Source organism: Balaenoptera borealis (assembly GCF_965194805.1).
Source record: "Balaenoptera borealis genome assembly, chromosome: 19".
NCBI lineage: Eukaryota > Metazoa > Chordata > Mammalia > Artiodactyla > Balaenopteridae > Balaenoptera > Balaenoptera borealis.
The window spans coordinates 33,563,674-33,579,831 of NC_138878.1; the positions used below are offsets into that span (position 1 = coordinate 33,563,674).

A 16,158-nucleotide genomic window follows, 5' to 3' on the forward strand; every position below is an offset into this window, starting at 1 on the left:
GCTGGCCAATAGAACTTTCTGCCAGGATGAAAACCTTCTACGGCATCCCACTCGGTAGCCGCTAACCGCATTGCTGTTACGCACCTGAAGTGCAGAACTGAATTTTGAATTTTATTTAACTAATTTAGATTTAAATAGCCACTTGAGTAATGACCATATTGGACAGTTCACATCCAGCAGATGCATACTTTTGAACACTTTGCAATAGCAATCAGTTATTATTTTCTAGTCTTGTCACTTTTTTCATGGTGAATTGCAGTTTCCAGGCTGAGCACTAGGTCTTCTTGCTTTAAGTATCAGGAGCTGCAGGGACAATTCTGTGTCTACCTGGATGGAAAACTTAAAAAAAAAAAAATGGTGCTACCAGCCTCCTGCATGGGTGCCCTGTGTTTGTGTGCATGTGAGTAGCTGTTTGTTTTTTTGATGGCATGGCTGTTGCTCATTTTAAAAAATGATCTTGGTAGGGGACAGAACGATGTCAGCCGCAGAGACAACCCTTGTAGTTGAAGCAGGGGTAATTCATGTGTCCCTGGCAGGGTCGGTGACAATAAGGGTTTTGCAGCCTGCCTGTCACGTTAATTGTATGTTATTAGAGGCCATTAATCTGAGGATTATTAGCATGATGGATTTTTAAGCAGTTGCCTTGTTGTGGAAAACTTGAATCTGAAGATCAGGGATATACATCAGTAGGTGTTTGGCGTGTTAAGAAGTGGGTCCCCAGGGGATGTAGCAGAATCTTTATTTTCTGAGCGTCTTTGTCTTTTGCAGTTGGGGGGGGGGGCGGTGTGTGAGGAGGGCCATAGAATGTCTTCATCAGTAGGATGTTTCAAGCCCCCAGAGTCTCAAGTTCTAGAAGTTTGTATTCTTTAGAACTCCAAGAGTTCTCTCTCCCTCGAGTTCTCATTGAAGGCCCACCGATCTGTCTGTGGTTGATTTGATCATTCACTCATTTATTTAGCTCTCTTTCCTTAAAGCAGCTGAGATCGGCACCTCCCATTTCTTGGAGGACCTGTCCAGGGCCTGGTTGGTGACTTTTCTTTTGCCGAAGAAGTCTGTAAGCGGAGTTGTCTGCAAAGATCGTGTGTTTTCTCATTAACCATCCAGGGCTGGGTTCCCTGGCAGCGCGGAAGCAGATCCTAGAGCCAGAAGGAGCCGCCCTCCACCGAGGACCCGGTCCAGCTGGACCAGCCTCTGTTTGAGATTCTTAGAGCTCTGGGGCCCTTAGGGAGCTCTCTGCATGGGCCCAGCTATGAAGAAGGGCTGACCATTCCCAGGGGGTGGGGAGACACATGAACCTGAGTCGTGTCCTCGTCTCAGGCTCTGCTTTGACCTCCATAGAAATCCCAATGAGTTTTAAGAGAAAGGAGCTAGGAGAAGAACCAGGAAGAAATATGAAACTCTGGTCCCAGGAACATCTGAGGGGAGATGGAGTAAACTCCTGTGGTCAGAAGCAGGGAGCTGCAGCGAGCCACAGCTGAGCAAAAGGGTTTGAAATCTGGACACAGCTTTTGCCGTCGCAAATATGGGGAGTGGTGTGGAGGCGGAAGAGGGTAGAGACAAGGAAAATTGACCCAGAGGTATTTTGTGGGTGGATGTAACATAGATCGCATACCTGCAATGTGCCGGGTGCTAAGGGCTCTTGAAATGTTTACTGAAGGTGGATTCAACTGCCCTGGTGACTCTCGCAGAGGGCTTTTGTTACAAGACCCTGGGTGTGGAGTTTCAGGGTCGAATCATGTGGGAAAGAACCAAAGCAGTGATAGTAGCACTGGCGGTGGTGCTTTAATCCTCCTCACTCACTCTTCATAGCAGCCCTGTGAGGGAGGCGACTTTCTCCCCATTTCACAGACGAGGAGACTGAGGCCTGGAGGGAAAGTGCTCAGCCCAGTCACCCTGCAGGTCTGAGGGGAGCCAGGAATATCCTCCGAGCTGCCTAGTTCACAGGCGTGTTTTTTCCCCCGACTCCTAAAAGAAGATCATCTTGATGAAAAAAGGGTGGGAGAGAGGCAGTCAGTTGAACTGTCCTGTTTGCTGTGATGGGAAATCTCAAGGGAAATTTACCCGGAATCATGCTCAGGCTTAACTGACCCCTAGCTAAGATCCATCTGACATGGCTCTTGGGAGCAGTCGGTCAATGGAACCATCTGGAGTCTTCTGATTTGAGTTTCGGAGGAGAGAGTGAGCGAGCACTTGTAACTTAGGATAGCAGCCTGCTGGAGACGGGCCCTGGCCAGATGGCCGTCTTGCCACGGGAACCCTGGAGTGGGTGCACGGGCGGCTCAGCCGGCCAGGCCCTCTGGGGTGTGTGTGCAGGAAGAAGGGCCTGTAGTTGTCCCCTCAGCCTGTTTCCCCAAACCCCACGTCAACCATTCCCCCAGGTGCAGAGAGCGATGCACATCTACTCGACACCCTGTCCCGCCTCGAGGCTGGGAACACGCCTCTTCCGACCCTGGAATAAAGCCAGGCAGCCTAGTGATCTAGCCAGGCTGAAACAACGCCTGAGTACCAGATGAGAGTAGAAATCTCAGAGTCCCACTCCTTGGGAGGACTTTTACCGGATGGCAAGAGGGTCCAGCGCTTCCGGCTAGAATGACGTGAGACGTTGGGGAGGGTAACCCTTTCCACCTGCCTATGCCTGCCGGCATGTGGATAGAGCTACATTCTGCCGAGATGGGGAATTCAGCCTCCCCTTTTCCTGCCAACTGGTAGCCTCCGTGTGGACATGCCGCGTCAGTTTACTGGGGCGTTGGCATCCTTGTCCAAGGCGGATGTTGGTGGGTACCTGGGTAAATAAGTATAAATAGTTTTCTTTCTGATATGTGACCGGATTATTTTCCAGTTGATTTCAAGCCTTGGCCCCAAGTGGCCCACAGATCAAAAAAAGATAAGGGTCAGTTACAAGGTTGAGCTCATTCTCCGTCGCCATGGCAACTGACCTCAGGCAACCCTCAGAGGACTACACCCAGCTCCCCAGGTGATATTTTTACTGTCCACGCCATCAATCCCAAGCCTTTCAAAACTCAGACTGCTTAATTGTCAGGGCTCTGTTTTGAAGAGGCCCCAGGTCCCCCGTGGGGCCCCAGTTCGGGCTGCCAGAGCTCATTTATAAGCCTTTCTGAAGCATGGGGGACCATGAGATGGGTCCCTCCTGGCCAGAGAGGCCTGGGAAGGTGCCTCTGAGGGGAGGGGGGAGGGCACAGCCCATCCTCCAGGATCAGGTAAGAAAATGGGGGCCCAAAATGGGGGCAGAGGTGGTGGGGCGTGCCTTCAAGCAATGGCTGGGTGTTCTTGAGTGATGGGAGGCACTGGGCAGCCCCGGGCACCCTGGCACTGGGGGTCTGGGGCCGTGGGGATGCTGAGGTGGCCTGGGGGAGTGTTAGCTGCCCACTGCAGAGTCTCCCCTCCAAAGACACCCTCACCATTTTCATCCCGGTCATGATAACAGGAAAGTGTTTCCCATGGTCGAGGATTTCTCAGCCTTCTGTAAAGTGTGGACCAAAATCAGCCGTGGAAAAGTTTACTCCTTTTTAGACATCCGAAACATACAATCCTGGTGAAGGCAGTGTGATACCTACGAACCTACAGCTTCATGACAACAGGGTTCTGGTGAGATCAGCATTCCCAGAAGCCCTTTTATAGAGCTCAGTGCTCCTTAAACTTGAATGCACACCCAGATCATTGGGGCACTTTTAAAATGCAGATTCTCATTCTGTGGGTCTGGGTGGGGCCTGAGGTTCTGCATTTCTGACCAGCTCCCAGGTGATGCCAGAGACCACACCTTGCCCAGCAGGGATGTAGATCCTGGAGGGCAGCCTGGGTCTACTGGATTGGGGATCCCAAGATCAGCCCTTGCCCCCGCTTCCAGGCTCCCTGATTTCTGCCTGGCCTCTGGTGAAGGAGCCCGCCTCAGACCCTGTTTCCTCCTTTGCCCCTGGTCAACCCCAGCCCAAATGTCATCCCTCCGCTTTCCTCTTGGCTTGCCTGGGTTCATTTCCTGTGGTATTTAATGACAGATCAATAGATAAACAGCCTGATCTGGCTGCCCAGATATTATTATCTGCCTGCCCTCTTCTCTTCTGCCCAGAGGTCTTTGTTCTTTATAGAGAACAAAGGACGGAGGTCCCCGTCGGCCCTTGTTTCTATTACCTGTCTGTTTGCGGTTGGTTATTTACTGGCGTGGCGTCAGAGAGGTCCTCTCCCAGGGTCCTCCTCTTGCCTTCTCATTTGCCTGGGTGAATGCTGGGCCCCCTGCCCCTCTTCTTCCTTGTCGCCATGTGCCCTGCGTGTGACTGAGCCTGGGCCCCTGGACCTCAGGGGCCTTTACTTGACCTGATCCTTGGGGTGGGCCGTGGGCTCAGCCCCTGGTACTCTGGAATTGAAGTCTGGTGAAGTTCGTTACCCGAGCTGGTGACAGAGGATTTCAGCTCGGCCAGGCAGCCTGTGTACCCCTCGTCAGCTCCCTCCGTTTGCAGAGACGCTGTTGCAGGGACAACGCTGCAGCCTGGGGCTGGCCCAGGCTGTGTCGCTGTGGGCACTGCCGCCTCCCCTCACCTGGGAAAAGTCCCCAGCGCTCCTGCCACCTGTAGCTGGCGCTGGTGCTGGCAGGGGGGGCCCACCTGGCTCAGACATGGAAACGTGGAGGGTGGGTCTGAGTGTCCTCCTTCTTGCCAGAGGTTTTTGGGTGAATGAGGAGCACAGGGTGGCTTGCTAGGTCCCAGGTCTCAAGTCCTGTGGCCTTTCTGGTATTTTCTAAAGCCAGAGAGGGCTGCTTGTGGTGACCAGCATGCACCCCACCCCCGCCTCACTCTGCCACCTCCCTGGTAGGGGCTCTGCCCTCTAAGCTTCTTTTCCTCTTCTGTCAGTTGAGGGAGCCCCTCGGTGCCTGCACTCCTGGACCAGGCCATCTTGTGAGGATGCAAATAGCAAGTGCCTGAAGGCAAGAACAGCTTTTATAAGCCCTCAGTCCTGAGAGTTTCGGGGGGACCACTGGTGTCTGGTAACTGGCATTTACCAGTATCCCCTCCCCATGTTCCAAGCATTGTACTAAGCGCTTTACACAAATCATTCGTTCCCTATTTACTGAGCACCTACTATGTGCCAGGCCCTGTTCCAGGCACTGGTGACATAGCAATGAGCAAAATAGCCCTCATGGAGCTTATATTTTTCTTTCTGTGTGTGTGTGTTTTGTGTGTACGTGTGAAAAAGAGAGTCAGTGAGTTAAAATAAACAATCATCTCTGTACTATGCCAGATGTCAGTGAGCATTCTCAAGGAAATTCAAGGTGGGTAAGGCTCTAGAAAGGATGGGGTGCCTGTGCCGTCTTTGCCGGGGGGTGTCTGGGTAGGCCTCTTGGTGGTGGCATCATCTGAGCAGACACCTGGATGAAGTGAGGGGAGGGGGATGAAGAGGTGGTCTGGAGGAAGGGTGTCTCAGTGAGGGCAGTCGTCCTGTGGCAGAAGAAGCCTGCTTGGCCACCTTACACAACCCTGTGATGATGCTTCCCATTTTCTAGCAGAAGCAGCTAAAGCTCAGAGAGGTTAACGAACTTATCCAAGTACACACAGCGAGTGGGTGATGGAATGGGATTCAAACCCAAGTGTTTCTGGTTCTAACTTCTGTGTCCTTAATTGCTGCTTCCTGAATGGAGGTAGCTAATCATGTCCCCTGTCTCCACAGGTGGCCGTCACTGGTTCTCTCCTAGAGGGGTATACGCATGAACGATACCGCTCTCGGGGGCAGCTTTTCCCAGTGGGGTCCCTGCTTAGAGAAGGGCCAGGCAGGGCCCACGGCTATGGTGGGAGCGGGTCATGCTCAGTGCATTAGAGTCCAAGAACAATGCCCTGTCCCCTCCCCATTGCAGCCTGCTGCCCCTCCCTCCCAGGCAGCAAATTATGGCCTCCGAGTGTGTGCCCAGGCCTGCCTTTGACATCAGTGGGGCCCACCTGAGCTTCACCTTCAGGATTCTGATAATCAGCTTTCTCTCCTCCTGGCTTCCCCCAAGACCTGTATGGAAATAAGTATGTGTCTGCCAGGGATCAAATGCTTTTGGAGACAAAAGTCGGTACCGAGGACATTACAGGGAGCTATCATCTCGGCACGATGCTCTTCCACAAAGCCCTCTGCTTCTCTTTTGGGCTGACACAGTTTCAGCCTGAAAGGTTCCAGCAGGCTGACTTGGTTTTAAGCAAAAGCACATCCTATTATTTTTTTGAGAAATGAAGTGTAAAATTAACACTTATTATTCCTGAGCAGAGGAAAAAAATAAAAGAGAGAGAGGGACTCTGGGATTTTCATGCTTGTCGGGTTGTTTGTGTGGCAGTTTGGGTTTTTATTTATTTTTATTTTTAAAAAATCATAATAAATCAATAGATTCGCCACGCCAGCCCTGACTTATGGGAACTGGGAGGCATGATCTGGCACAGCGAGCAGGTGAAATCTGCATTTCACTTTACAGATGAGCGGGGCTGCATAATTCACTTGAGTTGCGTGGGTCTCTCTTATGGATGCCTGTCATGTGCTATAAAGAAAAAAAAAAAAAAGAACAGAAAGAAGAGGAAGCGATTGTGCATCTTCACTCACAAAATCCTCCAGCCCCACGGCGGGGCGGAGGGGCCTGTGGACTCCCAGACAGCTTTGTCATTCTGCTCCAAGATGTCGCCGAGCCTGTGTGATCTTATATAATTCAGGAAAGTTACTCTCCGAGGGTGCTGCTGTCTTCAGACCCTGCAACTTGGGATGGAATGAGAGGCTGTCAGCGCCGGTGGGGTGAGAGTGATGGTGACACTGAATTCTCTCTATAGCCACGGGCTGGCTGGTACTGGGTCACGGGCATGCAAAGGAGTGTTTGCACACTAACTAGGGCAGCCCCTGCCACCCCTCCCCACTGTTTTCTTGGATGGTTTTATAGGCAGAGGTGCACATAATGGGCCCCCCAGGGAGCCCCTCTAGCCCCCACCGGTGGGGAGAGGGCCTCGTCGTCCTTCAGGAAGAAGATTTGCAAATAAGAAGGTCTGCCTTCAAGTGGGAGAGGTTCCCAGGTCTATGGGAAGCCCTCAGGCTTTATTATTTTTCACCCACTTTTACTTTTTTGCTTGTTTTATTTTCCCTCTCCTGTCTCCCAGGTTTGACTCTTAAACACGTTGGGTGGGGAGTGAGGAAAGGGACCAGCTCCCGTAGTTGTCTGTCGGGCTCCTGATCTAATGATCCCGGAACCTCACATGGGCACCGGTTTGGGGCTGTGATTTGCTGAAATGGCAGCTGTTTAGGCCCCGGAACCGGCTTGCAGCTCTAGTCTGCCTGACTGTGCACATATTTATGAACATGGGTGCAGGGTGTAGCTGCGTCTATGAATCGGGGGGACCAGCTGATGAATTGCTCAGCGCTGGGAGGGCGGAAAGCGACTGTCAGACATGATTTCTCTGATTTATAAGTTGCAGGAGCCTTCTTTGTCCTCTCCGTGTTTGTGTATCAGATGGGCATGTCTCCATTCACAGCCAAGTGGATAAAGGCCCTCACTCGGCAGAGAGCAGTAAATCCTCCTTTGCCACCTCAGCCCAGGGAACCCGCTCTGGCTGGGCAGAGGGTGAGAGACCGGCCAGGGCATCTCTTCTCCATGAGTATTTCCTGAGCCCCTCCTGTGGGCCCAGGTGGAGCCTCATGCTTCGGGGACCAGAGGAGAAGACATTGTCTGTGCCTGTAGCCTAGTTGCCAGGAGCAGGAAGACTCATAGGATATGGTTAGATGAACCTAGGGTCACCGTGCCCAGCCAGGGGCAGCCGTGCAAGCTGGCATAGTCGGGGAGGCTGCCTGGAGGTGGTGTGCAGGTGGGATGCGTGAGGATAGGGAGGGCTTTGTATCTTGTTCAGAGGACCACCCCCAGCTGGTTGTGTTACCTCAGCAAGTGGTCTAATTCTCTGAACCCATTTTTTTCTCTCCTAGAAATGTGGTTTTCCCAGCAAGCAGGGTTAATTCTGAGAGTCAATTTGTTATAAACTTAAACTTGAGTTAACTATAATAGAAACCTCTGTGCAGTCATCATTTTCACATACCCTCTGCCTCATTAATGTGCAGGAGATGTCCACATCCTAACGGGGAGGGCGTAGGTAAGGGTGGTATCTCTCTCATTCATTCCTTCCTTCATTCACTCATTCCTTACTCTGTGCCAGGCTCTGCGAAGCACTGTTTGTGCGGGGGAGGGGGTGAGCAGGGGGTGTGTTGGGGGGGGTCTTCTGAGGCAGTCCCCCCACACTGGAGGCCATCTCTAATTATGATGAGAGCCTCCCCGAGGGAAGTGGAGGACGTGCGTTGGGGCCTGTGAGGCAAGCGTGCTGAGCCTGCCCTGTGTCCCAAAACTTGTCAATGAATTCCTTTTCCGCCAGTATAAATGGAAGATCAGCTTGAATCTCTGTTGGGTGCATGTGGCCTAGTTGCCGGGGCTCCAGGGGCGTGACAAACACCCAGAAGATTCCAGCCAGTGGGCTATGTGGGGCAGGCCCACCTGCACACGCACGTGTGTGTTTGCGCCTCTGCAGTGGGGTGCCCGGGGGGCGGGTGGGGGAAGGCTGGGCCAGGGGGATGCCTGCTGTCCCTGCCAGCCCCTGCCAGGGCCTGGGGACCCAGGGACTCGCCAGGAGCCTCAGCCCATCTGTGTTCGTGTTTTGCCACTGGCAGAGCCCCTCTGCTACCTAATTCTTGCCTTTGAGGGCTAATCGGAGCACCTGGCACCTTTGGTGAGGCTGGTTCCCTGGGGGAGCCCGAAGGGGAGCCTGTGTCCTTGGCTGTCCCAGATAATACTCTCCCCGATACTGGCACGCTCGGCAACAAACACCTATTGCGTGCTTGTTGTGTGCCAGGGGCTGGTCAAAACCCCTTTTCATGTATTAAAGGAGTATTAACTCATTTAATTCTCACATCAACTATAAGAGGAAGGCTATTTGATGGGGGGGATTGGCTTTTTTTAATATTTATTTTCTTTATTTTCTTTATTTTTCTGGCTGTGTCAGGTCTTGGTTGTGGCATGTGGGATCTTCACTGAGGCGTGTGGGATCTTTTGTTGCAGCACGTGGGCTCTCTAGTTGAGGCGCGCGGGCTCAGTAGTTGCCCCGTGGCATGTGGGATCTTAGTTCCCCGACCAGGGATCCAACCCACATCCCCTTCGTTGGAAGGCAGATTCTTTAGCACTGGACCACCAGGGAAGTCCCAGGATTGACGTTGTTTTAAAGCCTGTTTTTCAAAGGCTTTTTAAAAAGCAGTTTTAGGTTTACAGTAAAATCGAGAGGAAGATACAGACTTTCCTTCTATCCCCTGCCCCACACGTGCATAGCCTCCCGCATTTTCAACATTACTCACCATGATGGTACATTTTTTTTGCAAAGATGAACCTAAAGTGAAACATCATAGTCGCCTAAAGTCCATAGTTTTCCTTGGGGCTCACTCTTGGTGTACATTCTGTGGGTTTGGACACATGTATAATGATATATACCTATTAGCATAATATCATACATAGTGGTATCATGTCCTAAAATTCCTCTGTGCTCTGCCTATTCATTCCCCACCCAGCCCCAGTAACCACTGAGCTTTTTATTGTCTGCGTAGTTCTTCCAGAATAGTTGGAATCATACAATATGTAGTGTTTTTCAGATTGGCTTCTTTCACTTAGTAATATGCATTTAAGGTTCCTCAATGTCTTTTTTTAGCACTGAATAATATTCCATTGTCTGGATGTATCACAGTTTATGTGTCCACTCCTCTACTGAAGGATATCTTGGTTGTGCTTCCAAGGTTTGGCAATTTTAAATAAAGCTACTATAAACATCGGTGCACAAGTTTTTGTGTGGACATAAGTTCTCAACTCCTTTTGGTAAATACCAAGGAGTGAGATTGCTGGATCATATGGTAAGAGTATGTTTAGTTTTATAAGAAGCTGCCAAACAGCCTTGCAAAGTGGCTGTGCTATTTTGCATTCTCACCAGCAGTGAATGGGAGTTCTGTTACTCCACATCCTCGCCAGCATTTGGTATCGTCTGTGTTCTGGATTTTGGCCATTCTCGTAGGTGTGTAGTGTTAAGGAAGCTATTATTGAGTATTTTAGAAAAGAGGAAACTGAGGCACAGAGAGGTTACATAACTTGCCCAAGATCATGCAGTAAGTAGCAGAGTCAGGTTCCAACCCTGGATGATGTGACCCTCAAGCTGGGGCGATTCTCCGTCACCACTACTGACCAGCGGGCTGCACTGGTCACTGGTATGGCCCCTTTCATTCTCTCACAGCCCTGTGAGGCAGGGACTCAGGTGGCCCTCATCTACTAAAAGTGAACTGTTGCCCAGGCCACATGGTTTGAAGAAGAAGCCAGGATTTGGACTCTGCCCTGCTGGTCCTGGGTCGGGGCGCCAGACCTCAGCTCTGCTGGTGGGAAGCTGGCGCTCAGGGCACCCTCTCTTCCCTGGGCACCTTTGAGTGAAGTGTTTGGGATCATAGCAGCTCCCAGGTGGGGAGATGGAGCTGTGTTCTGATCTGGAAGCAGCAAAGGGTGTCTGCCCACTGTCCGTGAGCACTGGGTAGACCGTCTGTTTAAAAATTTTTGAAAGAGCACTTCATGGTTTTTTGCAATATCTTCCAGGGGCTGCCCAGCCCTCTTACAGTAAAATCCCCAAGCCCTCTAGTGGCCGGCAAGGCCCTTTGCGAAGTGCATCCCTGGGTCCCCACTGTCCCATGCGGTCTCTGGCCCCCCAGCCGTCAGGCACTGCCCCCTTGCTACCATCCAGATGGCCCCGCGTGGGCCCACCTCAGGGCCTTGCCCTCGGCTCTCCCCTCCAGAGCTCCCTGTGTTCCCTCGTCACCTCCTGACGCTGAGTTATGTGTTGACTGTTTTTATTATCTGTCTCCCCACCACTAGAATGGGGGCAAGTGCATTATCTGCTTAGCTCCCCACAGAATCCCCGCCTGGCACACAGTACATGCTCGATAAATGGTCTATTGGATTTTTAAAAATTTTGGTTGGACTCCCTTCCCCATGCGGACCCCATCCTGGGCCCCTCTCCTCTATGATACAGTCTAGGATTCAAGCTACTTGCCTTGTTGCTAGACCAGCAGGAGAAATCACAGCAAATGACACATTCAAGAGCCAGATATTTGGGGCTGGCGCCCCCTGGGGTCTGTCAGCCTTCCGGGAGCTGGACCATCTGGAGCTGGGATGGGTCTGGGCCTCCACAGCCCGTCCCCAGCCCTGGTTCTGGGGGTCAGGGAGGGCTGGCCTGGGGTGTACTGGGGGCATGTGGGCTCCTGCAGGAGGACATGGTGTGCAGGGCTGCTGACTGGCCGTGGCTCTCCTTGCAGAGGAAGGCATCAACCACGAGTGTAAGCTGTGCAACCAGATGTTTGACTCCCCGGCTAAGCTCCTCTGTCACCTCATCGAGCACAGCTTCGAGGGCATGGGCGGCACCTTCAAATGTCCCGTGTGCTTCACAGGTAAGTGTGTCCGGCGGGGAGCACGTGGGGAGAGGGAAGGGACCCAGGGGCCCAGCCCTTCAATCCCTGGCCCTCAGCATCTGGCCCAACGTGGCCCCGGAGCTCACGGGGAAGCCCCGAGGGATCCGCAGCCCTATTGCTCCGCCTGCCTCCACATAGAGCCGACCCCGGCCCTCCCTGTCTACGGTCTCTGCTCTCTCCTCTTCGGCAGCGTGGGTTCCTAGCCGTCCTCCCACCCCTGCACTCAACTGCTGCCACGCTGTTTCCCACCCAGCCTTGCCCCTCCTTGCAGTTGGCCCTTCACGGGCCCCAGGCTCGTCTCTGAGCTCTGTCCAGCACCAGTGGGGTTCCCCCTTCGCACACCTCCTGTCTCCCCCTCCTCCCTGGCCTGTCCCAGCCCCCGCTTCATCCGTGCTCCAGGCTGGAGGGGTCAAGGGCAGCTCTGCCGGCCAAGTCCCCAGCCCCCAGACTGGCTGCCGGCCCAGGCGAGTGGCTGTCCCGGCCTGAGGCGAGTCTCAGGGGCTCTGCCGGCCCCCCTCCTGCTGCCCAGATGGCAGCCGGTGTGCGTGGGGGAGGCTGGCCTTCCCCTACCTCTCCCTGACATCTGTCGTCTGCCACGGCGGGAAGCCCACCCTGGGGAGGGCGCCTGGCAGGAGGGGATCTCTGAAGTGCTCACCTCCCAGACACACAGCTGCTTCAGGGCCACCTCCTGTGTGCGCCCAGGGTCCGGACCACATCGAGGATACAGCCATCGGGAAGCCGGGGCTGTGACCTGCTCTGTGACAGGCCCGAGGAAGGGGCTCCGCAGCGGGGAGGGTCCCCGCACGCTCACAGCCCTCTGGGGTTCCCAAGAGTCTTGGCACACGCTGGTGCCTCTTCCCTCTCAATCCCTCCATCTCAGGAGCCCCCACCCATCTGTTACCATCCCATTCTGTGAGCTGGATCGGGGGCTGGCACCAAGGGACCTCAGTTGCCAGGTCTGCCCATCCAGGACACGGGGCCCCTGTGTGGGGATCCGAGGATGCTGACCACCTCAGCAAGATGAGTGATTCCTGTTAAATGAGTACCTTCCTGTACTAGACACTGTGCTGAGCTTATTTAATTCAAATCTCAGCTCTGCCACCTGCAGAGTGAGACCTAGGATAAGTCACAACACTCCCAGTGCCTCAGTTTTCTCTTCTATAAAATGGGGATAACAGCAGTGCCTGCCTTACAGGCCTGTGTGTATTCAAGGAGCCCACATTTGGAAGGTATCTGACAAACGACGATGATGAAGACAATGACATTCATTGGGCTAATTATGTGCCAGGCCATCTTTTCAGCGTTTTGCAAGTGTTAACCCATTTGATCCTCCCAGCCACCCAGTGAACTACATACTTTAATGATCCTCATTTTTCAGGAAATGAAGCCCAGAGAGGTTAAGTGACTTGTCCAGTGTTGCACAGCCTGTAAGTGGCAGAGTTCAGCTTCACTGGCTTGAGCCCTCTCTAGTGTGTGCCAACAGTGTTTCCAGTAGCCCATTGTTCGGCCGCTGTGTCCATGCCTGGGTGATCCCTACTTGGGAGTGGGGTGGAGCAGCTGCTCTGGTTGGCTGGGCCCGTGTCCCCAGTGTCTGGCCCCCTGATGGCCATGTCCATGTCCATGTCCAGTTTTCGTCCAGGCCAACAAGTTGCAGCAGCACATCTTTGCTGTGCACGGGCAGGAGGACAAGATCTACGACTGCTCGCAGTGCCCACAGAAGTTCTTCTTCCAGACCGAGCTGCAGGTGAGTGCCCTTGTCCGCTGCACACACCCCTCCTGGGGCTCTTTGGGGCTCCCATTGGCACTGAGGGTCTTGGGGTGAATCCATGATGGTGGGATCTTGTACTCAGCACCACCCCAGCCACGAAAGCAACAGGCCCTGGACTTGTGCTTGTGGGTCTGGAGCCAGTGGCTGCCCTCCTGGCTGGCTGGTATGGGGTATGGCCTCCTGGCCTCGCTGGTCCAGCATTCTCAGGAGAGCTGGACCATGGCAGCTGAGCCTGGAGCCAGAGTCAGAAGGCTTAACATTTGTGCTGTTTCCGTTGCAAGTCCCTCCCCCTCTCAGGGATTTCATTTCCCCACTGGGATTACATGATGATGTTCCATTGAACTTTGGATCTATGGCTGGTGGCCTGTGTGGCTTGCATGGCTGAGTCCTGGGGCCGTGTGTGGCCGGAAGCTGGATCTGGGATCTTGGAACCTCCAACATGCCCAGGAAGGCTAGAAAAGTGAGAGCAATGGATACCGGTTGGGCCCCAACTCAGAGGAAGGGATACTTGCCAGTGGTCCTGAGGCTGATGTGGCCCTCAGATGGGGCACCCCAGCCCTACAGCTTCCTCAGCCCCCCATCCAGGACCTGCAGTAGCTGAGAAGGCCCTTGGGAAAGGAAGCGGCTGTGGTGGGCTTCCCAGGGCTCCTGTAGCCCACTCCCCACGGCATCCCACGGGCCCCTTCCCACCTGTTACTGGTTTTTGAGGACCCAGATCTGTGTCCAGGTGAAACCACCTTCTCACGCACTGGTTTTTGCAAGAAACTCCTTTAACACTGGAGAGGTGACATGCTGTCACAGAAATACCACACACACACACACACAATCACACACACACTGCACACACAAAGGAAAGTCCCACACACACAGTCCCTATGCATACACACAGAGACATCATTTTCAGAGTAACACCACACACACACAGCACAACACCACACCCCAAAAGAAGTAACACTCAGGCATCCACAGAAGTACCACACGTACACACAGACACGCCGGAATATCACATACTGAGAATAACAGTGTTTTCAGCTGGGATGCGAGTTAGGTTCTGCTGCAGGAACAAACATCCTCTAGTCCTGTCTTCAAGTAACAGGGACTTATTTGTTGCTTGTGTTATGCATCAGGTGGCTGGGGAGGAACTCCGCTCACGATAGTCCGTGCCCTGGGCCGATGGCGGGTTCATCTCCTCTCATGTTTGCATGGTCACCGAAGCAGGGAGGGGATGGAGTGGCGATCGCAGACCGCCCTCAAAGCCTCACTGGGAAGTGACCCACATCTCGCTCCCACATTGTCTTGGCCAGAGCCCTTCAGGTGGCCATGCCCAACGTCAAAGGGGCGAGGGAGGGAATCCCCCGATGCCTGGAAGGAGAGGAGAGCTGGCGTTCCTCACAGCCCCACCCCCAAGGACTAGCACACGCTGTGGCCCACCGGCTGTGTCTGCCCACCCCGCACACCTTGCCTGCACCCCCATGCAGGTGCTGACCCTGCATTCAGCTGCGTGCTTCACGGCTGCAGCCACAGCTGAGTCATAATGTCGCTGGAGGGCAGCAGTGGTGGCGCTCTTCTGGGACTGAAGGGGTGTAGCCATGCCTGTTGCAGGGTAACCCGCCTCACTGCGCTATAGCCCGTGCACTCAGCCAGGCCTGGACCCATCCCGTCTGCACGGCTGCTGACAGCCATCACCCAGAGGACGTGAAAACAGGCCCACACAGGGCACAGGAGGGATTCACCACCCGACAGTCAGCGTCCTGTTCCCATGGGCTGGTCCCCGGGCCTGGGCCAGGCAGACAGAGCGGACAGGCCTGGCCTCTGACCTTGAACTGCACCAGGTGGATGGCTGGATAAACCTATTCCTTTTCACTCTTCGGGCAGCCCCTCTGAGTTCCTGTAAGTCCTGTACCCCTCACACAACGTTCATTCCATCTCAGTGTGGGACAGAATTATGGACCCAGGCCCAGAGAGGGGGTTCTGCTACGAAATGACCACCAGCAAGGTAGTGACCGCACCCAGGGCCCACTGCTGTCTCCCCATCGATCCACAAACTGAGTGTGTACCTCTGTGCTGAGGCCTGTGAGGGAACAACAGCAAACTGCCCTCTCATTTGACCAAGGGGACTGGTGCCAGCCCTGATCGGCATCTGTCCAGGAAGCCTTGCTCGTGCACGGGCTATGCACCCTTCACCCTATCTCCACCTGCCTTACCAGCCTGGCTTAGCTACCAAAATGGGCTCCAAGTCCCCAGACAACTGAAGCTTTCTATAGCCCAACGTGGCAGGCCGCTTTTAAACGCACTAGCTCATATAAACTATGATTCACTTAAACTTCGGGCTCGCTCAGCCCTCTGGTCCCCCCACATTGTTCTGGATGCCAAGAGAGGGATGACTGCTCTCCTTGCTGGCCTTGAGGTTTTTCCCAGAGAAACCTCCCAGTCCCGCCTTTTTCGAGCTTCATCGGCACCCCTGTGCCAGAGGCCTAGCTCGTGAGGCACAGGTGTAGGTAGCTGTGGTTTCAAGCCAGATCTTGCTTTGGCTGCATCCACCTTGGGCTGCAGACGTCCCAGACACCAGAATGGTTTGTGTGAGCTGATGATTCCCTGGGTCACCCCATCAACCTTTAAGGCAGATCCTCAAATGCCAAGAACCTCACTAAATTATAGCCTTAACGAGTCACTATTTTCTGCAATTAATGATTTTAATTATAGGCCATTTAAATATGGAAGTGTCGTACCCATGCCAAATCTATGCAAATAATGGCTTTCGTTAAGTAACTTGAGGAACAATTTTCTGGTTTTTTGAGAGAAGGGTTTTTCAGGCATTGAAAATTTCATCGTCATTACGCTGAAGCTGGGGCTGGCAGACGAGGGGGTTATTTCCCTAGAGTGACATGTGGGGGCTTGGGGAG

General features: G+C 53.6%; 1 protein-coding gene across 2 annotated transcripts in view; it reads left to right on the top strand.

The window, feature by feature from the left end:
- The window catches only part of ZNF423 (zinc finger protein 423), a 321,385-nt gene that overhangs the window by 279,200 nt on the left and 26,027 nt on the right, over positions 1-16,158 (top strand). For both annotated transcript variants that reach the window (XM_082366606.1, XM_082366607.1), the window contains 2 exons: positions 11,335-11,466; positions 13,116-13,231. In XM_082366606.1, the coding sequence (XP_082222732.1) occupies positions 11,335-11,466; positions 13,116-13,231 (248 nt within the window). The remainder of the gene's footprint in view (positions 1-11,334; positions 11,467-13,115; positions 13,232-16,158) is intronic.